Raw genomic sequence first — 9,605 nt, 5'->3', positions numbered from 1 at the left:
AAGTTAAAGTTTTGCTCAAAAGCTGGCCTAAAACTGCATCAAAGATGTAGTATTTAATTTGGTATTGTACTTACCACCTGTGAGGCCATACAATATGCAAACATTTCTGCTCATACTCCAATCTCCCTGCGATGCTGCAAAAAGTAGAAGACATATGTTGGCTATTCTCTTCTTCACAAATATTTGTGCATTTAGAAGGTGTTGGTTTGTCCAGGTTATCCAGTGTTGTTAATGGGTCGTGCGATCTCTCCGGTAACAGAGAGCAAAATTCAGTCTGTGTGTCACCATTCCCTGGCCCATGGTCTGAGTTGCTGATCATTATTAAACCTGAAGTCCCAATGTTCTTTTCTTGGAAAGGCAGGTCTACACAATGAGAAGTATTTCTGTTTTGGTTGGAGTGCGCTGCTTTTTCAAAATGGATCTGCTTGTATTCTGGCATAAACCTATTATTATAAAATAAATAAAGAAGTGTTACAAATATTGTAATGTCATCTGGCAATTTGTGATTATTACATTTTTTAAAGGGAAAAGAAATATAATTGGTACCAGCTTCGGCTGATACACCAACTGCGCCCCTGTCTGGATCGAAAGGACCTTGAAACTGTAGTACATGCACTGGTAACCTCTCGTTTGGATTTCTGTAATGCGCTCTACATGGGGCTACCTTTGTACCAGGTTTGGAAGCTTCAGTTAGTTCAGAACGCCACAGCCAGATTGGTCACGGGTACCCGTAAATCGGACCATATAACACCTATATTAAAATCTCTCCACTGGCTGCCTATTAGCTTCCGGGCGCAATACAAAGTGTTGGTCGTTACCTTTAAAGCCCTACATGGCTTGGGCCCGAGTTACTTGAGGGAGCGCCTCTCCCTACATAACCCCCCCCCCGCACCCTCAGAACATCTGGGACATACAGTATTTACTTGAATACCCCAGGGTAAAATTAGTAAAAACTTATCAGAGAGCCTACACGGCGACAGCTCCTGCTCATTGGAATGCTCTCCCTGAAAAGATCTGACTATGTTCCATGCTGGAAGCCTTCAAGAAGGCTTTGAAAACGCATCTTTTTCAAATAGCATACCCACCTGATTCTCTTTAGAGATAGAATACTCTAATTAAGATCCAGATACCCAACCACAACTGATTGTTTTTAAATGGACTTGTATTTGTTAGGAGACTTTTATTGTACTGTGTAATATTGCCGATGTAATTGATGTTATATTGTATTGCTTGAGTATTGTACTGTTTTGTATTATATTGTATGCTACTGTGAACTGCTTTGATCAGACGGAAAAGCGGTATACAAATAAATTTATTATTATTATTATTATTATTATTATTATTATTAATAATAATAATAATAATAATAAATGAAACCCCACAATCTGTCAAAAGAATCAAAATTGACATTTTATCAGTGCTGAAAGCATGGAAGGTGAACAGAAAATGGGGAAATAATGAAACTATGGACCTCACACTTTCTTAGAAATAGTCAAAGTTAGAAAATGAGTCTCTGAGCCTTCTCAATTGCAGTCGTAAGGACCATTGCTATGGTTCTCAGGAAATATGACTTTTGTCATTTCAAAGCCGTTTGTTTCCCTCAAATAAATACACAGGCTGCATAGAAAGGATCCATGGCAGCCCCATCAAGAGGCCTGGATGTGGCGGCAGCATTATGGGAACCAGATTGAACGGCAAATAAGAGGTAGACATTTTTCAAGTAACTCTGGTTTTCAGTATCTGAAATCAATGGCTTAAGGATGGAATCCTAGGTTGAAAGAGGCATGGTTCCCAACACCCGTGTCATAGGGCCCAAACAAATCGATGGTAAAAGGCGGCTTCTGGACGACTTAGGGGCATAGTGTTTTGATGACGCACACCCCTGGAGTGCCCAGAGGCTGCCCAGGGAGTTGCACCTGGGTTGCCTAAGGTCACCCAAAATTGGCCCAAAAAGGAGTAGATCTTTTCTACTACTGTTTGGGCCAGTGGAGGAGGACGCCTTTGGGACCACGACATGTGTTTGCCATGGTCCCAAGGTGTCTTTGGCGGGGGCAGCTTCAGACCATCCCTTTGTGGCTGTCTGTTTTGGCCCTTAGACAGGGCAAATGAGATTTCTTTGTCACTTGTCAGCTAACCTGTATATGTTTGGAGGTCCCTCTCATCAACTTTGGGTTACCGAAGCTCCCAATATCCATACAATGAGAGTATGACTTGCCCAAGGCTACCCATTGGGTTTCCATGGCTAAGTGGGGCTATGAACCCTCAACTCCCAGATTCATAGTTCAGTATTCAAACCACTACACCACACTTACTCTATAAACAAAGTATTATGTATGTATACATACTCTCCACAGGGAAGAACACAGATTTTTAATTGTCCATACAAATAATTTATGTAAGGCAACAAAAAATCTCCACATTCATCTTAGGAAACATTACTAAGTGACAGCAACAGAGACTTACTTCTAACCATCTTTCACAGCACTATAATACAACCATTTGTTAAGAAATTCATTTGCTGAGAAATTCATATATTCTCTCTTATACCTGTAGAGAAAAAAATCTTACTTTTCTACAGGCATTGCAATATCTTGCAGCATCTGCTGAATATTTTTTATAACAGACGTTTATCTAGCCAGATAAAAAGTACATATTTAATATAGTCTATTTAATATTTAGAGAAGCACTATAAAGGTATTTACCAACCAGAAACAGCAGCAGCAAAAAAGGTGTTACAGACTGTCCAAAAGCCTACCTTTCTGTCTATGTAGGTAGCTTTTATATTACCTCTAAACCCACCTTTGTCTGATGAGGAGTAGTTGTTAACTAGCCTTCTGTTATCTGCTAATGGGAAATTGGTTTTACTGGCTTTGTGTACATGGCCAGTGAGTGTTCAATCATACAGAAGTGTGACTGGCCATATGTACAAGGCCACCAGATGCAGACCATAAAACTGTACTTTTTCACTTAAAAGCATCTGAACTTTTACTGTATGGATTGTACATTATTCCCAAGGTACAAGCTTCAGTGACGAAATATATACAAAATATAATGTCCAGCAAGCGATATTGGCCTGGCTTCTGAACCTGCTTGGTCTGCCAAGCTGCAGTGTGCCATACTTCAGTCTCCACACACACACACACCCCAATACACACACACCCTCTGAACTCCATACTAGAGCCTGGTCTCAAGCACTCTGAGTTGTAGAATATGTCCTCTGAGTTTAGACTGCAATAAATCCATTTGGGGGCAGACACAGTTAAATCCACAGCCTTTCAAGTTAAAGCCAGAGGTAATCACAGTAAAGAACCAAACTAGGTGGAACAGGGCCTAGACAACCCAACCAAATGCAAGAATTAAAGTCTCCAAAAAATAAACTCTTGAGATGCCAGTATCTTAGATTCACTGGCCAATACTCATCAGAATGTGATGTGAACACAACCTCTTATACTAGATTAACTGGACATTTTTGAGTGGAAAGTTAGACCAACACATTTTGGAATGTAATTTGGATGTTTTCAGGCAACTGCCCATTTCTGTCTCAAGAAGCCATTATCAGTAGAATGGGTTACAATTAAGGCAGGTATAGGGAAGAGCCTCATAATCTACAGCTTATATTTACTTCCAAAGATTGGAGTTATTCCTCCAAGAAGTAGAGAGGAGTTCTTGGTAGCACCCACCTTCAACAACTAAAAACAGGTACCTGTGCATGTGACATGTGAAATGATGGTGTCCACATTGTGTAAACCTCTTGCCCATTTGTAGCAATAAAGATGCACTGGGGCATCATCATTCAGTGGAATTTGAAGAATTGCAACCAAATCAATACCAGCTATCAAGACTATGATTAAATTTAGTAAGAAGACTCTGAAAACTATATTTGTGGATGGATAAAATGGAGCTAGTGTCTGGGATCAGCCATCTTAAAACTGAATCTACTGAAGTTCAGACTAGTACTTAGCTTCAAAAAAATCATACACCAACAGCATTTTGATCCAGCCATGTTAAGGCCTAGTATTCCCGAGCCCCAGGTGGCTGTGTGAAAAGAGGCCATCTTACAATATTGCTATGGCTCCAGGGCTACAACAGAGAAACATTACTATGAATTCTTCCTAGAGATGCTGGGTTCATTCTATGTTTCAGTCTGATATAGGTGCTTGCCCCAAACCCCTAAAAGTGTCTGCATCTCCAACTTCTTTTTCTGATTTTACCTAGTACTCTTGCTCTCCTGCAGCCACTGTATAAGTACCTGCTTGCTGCCAGCCTTTGTTCATTACCTTTGTTTAGTGTCCTCTTTTGATAACTCTTAATTCTTTATGTTTTTAATCTTTTTGTTGTGACCCATTTTTCATAATTATTTTTAATAAAACTAGATGGGAATTGTATCCTCAAAGCATCTTTATTCTGTCCTCTCAACACTGATAATCACAGCTGGTTCTGGTGATCCAAAGGCCTCTTTAAACAAGCAGTACAAAAGCAGAAAAACAGGCTATGGGTGACAATGAGGAATTTCTGGATGTGTAGCTGGTTATGCAACCAATTATGGTGAGTATAGTTCTCCCTTCCTTTCTAATTCCCTTTCATTGCAAGCTCAGAAAATGTTGTGTGGCACCTGGTACTATGATTGGCATGCTACAAATAATAAGTGATGATCACAATCATCACTGCCAGCTGCCCTATGGGTCGCCATCTGCAAGCATTGGTCATTATGCATCTGTAAGAACAATGTGTGGGAAAAGTTGTAATTGCTTTTTGTTCCTCCAGCTCAATCCCAGTAGTGAGTAGATGTTGGGGAGTATGTTCTCACAAAGTTGATAGATTCCACATAGAAGTCTGACGCTGGAGCAAGGTGTAGCAAGACAATTTGCATGGGGGATGGGTGAAGAGGCAGAAACAAACCTTGATGAGGGGGGCAGAAGGCTTTGAGTATTAGTCACTATAAACAAAGTTTCTGTGCAAAAAAGTTTTACAGATAATTTCAAAAATAACCCCCAATTAATTTATTTTAATTAGAAAGTATGCTGTGATGCTTCCAAATAGACAAGTCAATTTAAAACACAATATTTTCCACATGCAGAACAGTTGTATAAACTAAATAATGGTGACTAGCAACTAAATGCAGATTGTGCAAATCTCTACTGTAATGATTCAAACTATTAATCAAGCCTAATGAGCTGTGATTTCTCTGCAAACTTGCAAAGAAACTGTCCACATGAAATTCCTTCAAATATAAACCTTTCAAAAGTCAAGATTACTAAATTTACTTTCCTCTGATGAAGTACTGAATGTGTATATGGTGTGTTAGTGTGTGTGTAAAAGTTGAGAATATATTTTCACATACAGCTGCAAATGCAGCTAAGGTGAGTCATGCAGCACACAAACTATATATGCAGGGAAAGGCTTGCCTGCACATGTACAATTTTTAATATGTGTCTGAAGTGTTAGCATTGGGGATTTGCATGATTATGCCATATCCTTTTCTTTGGCTGCTTAAACTGTATTTGTAAACACTTTAAAATGGCAGGGACATGGAGACTAAAGGAAAATTTCATGGGGGTGACTTTTATTTGGGTGCAATGCCTTCATTTGTCCTCCCTTCCTACACCTCTGCTGGAAGCAAATGCAAAAAAGGGCCAATATGCCCACCAATGCAATTTGTGCACAGGCCACAAGGGCATATGTAGCAGTGTCAGGGAGAGGAAACCTCCCAGGAGTGAAAACAGTCTTCTGTATGAGAGTCGATGGGTGCAGATGGAAACAGCAAATTGTTAAAAACAAGCCCTCTCACTTTAAGAACCGTTCCCAATTTTCCATTCGGTTGCATTATTCAGACTGCATACAATTATTTGTCCATAGTTATTTATATGCAGGATGAATCTCCCATATCCAGAATGCTAAAATCCAAAATATTCCAAAAAACAAAACATTTTGGGTGGCTGAGATAGTGACACCTTTGCTTTCTGATGGTTAGGTGTACACAATGTATGTTTCATGCTCACAGTGATTAAAACTATTGTATAAAATGTTTTTTTTTTTTAAACCAGGCTACCATATCAGGCTATATGTATAAGGTGTATGTGAAACAAATGAATTTTGTGTTTAGAATTGGTTCTTCAAGACATCTCATTAAGTTAATATGTGCAAATACAGGTATTCCAAAATAAAAAAAATAAAATAAAAAATCCAACACACTTCTGGTGCCAAGCATTTTGGATAAGGAAGACTCAACCTATACCGCAATTCGAAGTGTATATCATAGTGGAGGACAAATTTAAAATACAACAATAAAACAAGATAATTTTTCATCAAAGGCAGATCACAAACCCTGACAGAAAATAGCTACAAAACAAAGAAAAGAGAATTCAACTTCAGTTTTCAAAATCGCTCAGTGTTTGTTGTTTGTTTGTTTTAGCACACTGAGGAAAAGGAAGGTCAGAGGTGGCATGCGCTCCCTTGAAAGTGGGCTACAGAAATGGTTCTGCTCCTGGTGGAGGCCAACTATCTCTTCTGCTATTACCTCTCTATTATTAGCCTCATCAAGGGCAGCAAGTCCAGTCAAAAATCCACCAAACAGTGATACCTTTATTGGCCAATCAAAATGCACAATATACATGTTGCAAGCTTTTGAACCTTCTTCATCAGGCAAGGTGTTACAAATGAAACAGGAGGGGAAAAAATTGAAGGTGCCATGAAGAAAGCTTCAGAAGAATATATGATGCTGCCTTGTGTGAAATGAGAATGCTGGTCCATGTAATCTAGTATTACCTAAAAGGAGCAGCTGTCCAAAGTTCCAGTCGTTCTCAACCCAACCTCTTTTTGAACCCAGTCATTGGCTGCTCTTATCTTCTCCAACTTTCAAAGGCTCTTCAAGAGATCACATTCTTTCTCAGATGTGCCATCTTTGACCCTTTGAAGTAGGTCCTCTAGGATTTAATCTGGGATTCTTCTGCATGCAAAGCATGTACCCACCACTAAATTACAGTCCATTTCATGGAAGCTCAAAGGACAGGCATACACTGATAGTCCATGTGCAAGTGCCTTCAAGTTGCCTATTGAATGATGGTGGCTCTATGAATTTCAAAGTGTCTCTTAGGCAAGGAATACTCAGTGACTAATTTCAGTCCCACTGCTAATGGAATCTGATCCACGATCAATCCTAGTTCAAATTAGAATATTATTACTGTTAATATTTTAATGCCCTTAAATTGTAACATTTCAAATAACTCTGTAACCTGGTATAAAGGAATGCAGACTTACAAAACCATGTACAGTAAGAGTAAACACATAAATTGACATCAGCTCCGATCATTATGTTGGTGTGTTCTTCTGCCAGCCTATAAGAATTCAGCTTCTAGTGCCTCTCTTATAGCTATTTTCCAGGGTTTTGTCCTCATAAATCCATTGTGCCATTATGAAATTTTCAGTTATTAAATAAGATGTCTCCACTGTCTCAAAAAGCACAGCTAGAAAATATCTTCCTTTATGTGGAAAGATCATGAGCAATCAGTGTTTCACTATCTACTTGCATTGTACACATAGTATTAATCACCCTGACAGTTTTAAAAAGAAGATGTTTTGAAGTGCTATTTCACTGAATGATTTTTTTCTTTAAAAAAGATTTATTTAATGATAAATCAAGGACTAGGGATTAGCCATATTAACCTGGTATTGTTTTCACAGCAAGTAGTTCTGCCTATCTTATCAGCAATATTGCAGATAAGAGAAAACATGAATAGAGTGAGCAATAAAAACATGAAAGCCATATTCATATAAAACAATTTTCAGTGTTTGAATTAGAAAGTATTTAGGTTCCATGATTGTTCAGATGGTTGAGCTTTCATTGTGCATCATTACATCTAAACACGCAACACCTTTTATAATACCTAGCAGACAAAACAGTCTATTGCAAATCATATATAATATATATAATATAACCTCCATGGGTGACATGACAGAAGTCGTGTAACAATAACAATGGGTCCAGTTTTTTGGTATCTAAATATTTAACTTTCTACTCATGTTAGCTTAACAGCCACAAAGAGAAAAAATAAGTTACACTAGTATACTGCAACTGTGAAATGGTACACATGTACACACATTCTGACTGACTCACTTTCTCACACTCTCAAACATAAATCCTAATTTGAGAGACTAGGATAATTTACTTTTATTAAAATATATATATACTTAATATCTTGATAAGATGCTATGTAAGTCTTGTGCATATTGCACATACTCAGAAGCTACAAAACAGTTGCATGGTCTTCCAAAATTCTCTCAGCAATTTAGAAATTGTTCTGTGAGCATATCCCATGCAGTCAGGAGAACTCCTAAATAGCCCATCCCGAAAGACTGGGTCAGGGTAGGCATTGATATATACTCCAATAAGGACCCTATCCAGGACCTAAATAAGTATGAGACACAATGAGGATGGCTGGTCTTGTAAAAAAAAATATTGCAATAACACTTTTACTAAGATACGACTAAAAGAGTGCCCTTCAGTCACAGATTCTCCAGCCACAACTGCCACTATTGAGGTTCGCAGTCTTAACAAAGAAATGGTGCATTTTGTTTTTTAACCTATATATTTTAAAGTCATGCTAGACCATACGGCATCTGACGCACTGAGATGTTTCCTCCAAAAATTCTATGACCTGCTTTTTATTTTGAAACTTTCCACTGCCACATGATGAAAACATCAGCTGGGGGAAAGCATTAGTCAGCCCACAAAGACCCTTGGACCTACAACCCCTTCTGTAAAGTTATTGGCTTACCGCAGGTCATTCCTACTTGCAATGATTTTATTTAAAAAAAAAAAACAAGCTCTAATGGAAGTGTGAAGAATAGCATTTACGCAGATTGTGACTAGTTCCTCTGAAATATAATATTTATTTTTGAAATGTTTATAATACAGATCCCTGCCCCACCAAAGCCTTGAGAGTATGAAAGACATAATAAATAACCTGTCAGCTTGGTGCATTTGACTGTAAAATGCTTTCTTGAAACACCACAACAAAAATAACTAATTCTTGACTACATAATAGAAATTTCTTAACACGCTAAAAGTCACTATAAATGTCACCCTGAATGTTTGACATTTAATCTGCCAGATTTGCCATCCTTCCCGGCTTGCAGAATATGCAGTCAGTTCACCGAAAACAGTTGTGCCAACACACCTATGCGCATTAATTTGCAGCAGAGACGTGCAGCGTGTATTTTTGCATGTAAGATGTCATCATGTCCTTTAGTACATGTTATTCACAACACCTCATTTGGCCTAATGAAAAATTACTTATTAAATCAGTATTCTTCAGGGGTACTGAGAATACACTATTTTATTAAAAACACCACCAAAAGAAGAATGGAAAGATACTGATGTCATTGTCAAATGAATTTTAAAAAAGCACATTAGAAACACTGGCTGGAGGGCTGTTTTGGGTTAGATCAAATTATTTGAGAAGCAGCCCTGGACTCTGTGCTGCACAGTAAAGCAATTTTTCATAAGCAAAACATGCAAAAATATGAGAGAGCTGGAAGAAATATCTTCTGTATTTATAACTTTAAAACTTCACAGAGATTGACTCTATAAACCTGCAGCTGTTTTG

The 9,605-nt window shown here is 38.2% G+C and overlaps 1 protein-coding gene across 11 annotated transcripts in view; it reads right to left on the bottom strand.

Annotated features, from left to right (window-relative positions):
• Positions 1 to 9,605, bottom strand: part of GTDC1 (glycosyltransferase like domain containing 1) — a 280,090-nt gene that overhangs the window by 54,167 nt on the left and 216,318 nt on the right. For all 11 annotated transcript variants that reach the window (XM_042442163.1, XM_042442191.1, XM_042442183.1 and 8 more), the window contains one exon: positions 75 to 443. In XM_042442163.1, coding sequence (XP_042298097.1) covers positions 75 to 443 — 369 coding nt within the window. The remainder of the gene's footprint in view (positions 1 to 74; positions 444 to 9,605) is intronic.

Source organism: Sceloporus undulatus, chromosome 1 (genome assembly GCF_019175285.1).
Source record: "Sceloporus undulatus isolate JIND9_A2432 ecotype Alabama chromosome 1, SceUnd_v1.1, whole genome shotgun sequence".
In the NCBI taxonomy this organism is placed as follows: domain Eukaryota; kingdom Metazoa; phylum Chordata; class Lepidosauria; order Squamata; family Phrynosomatidae; genus Sceloporus; species Sceloporus undulatus.
Note: the sequence above shows the minus strand (reverse complement) of the source record. Positions and strands in the feature narration are given on the sequence as shown.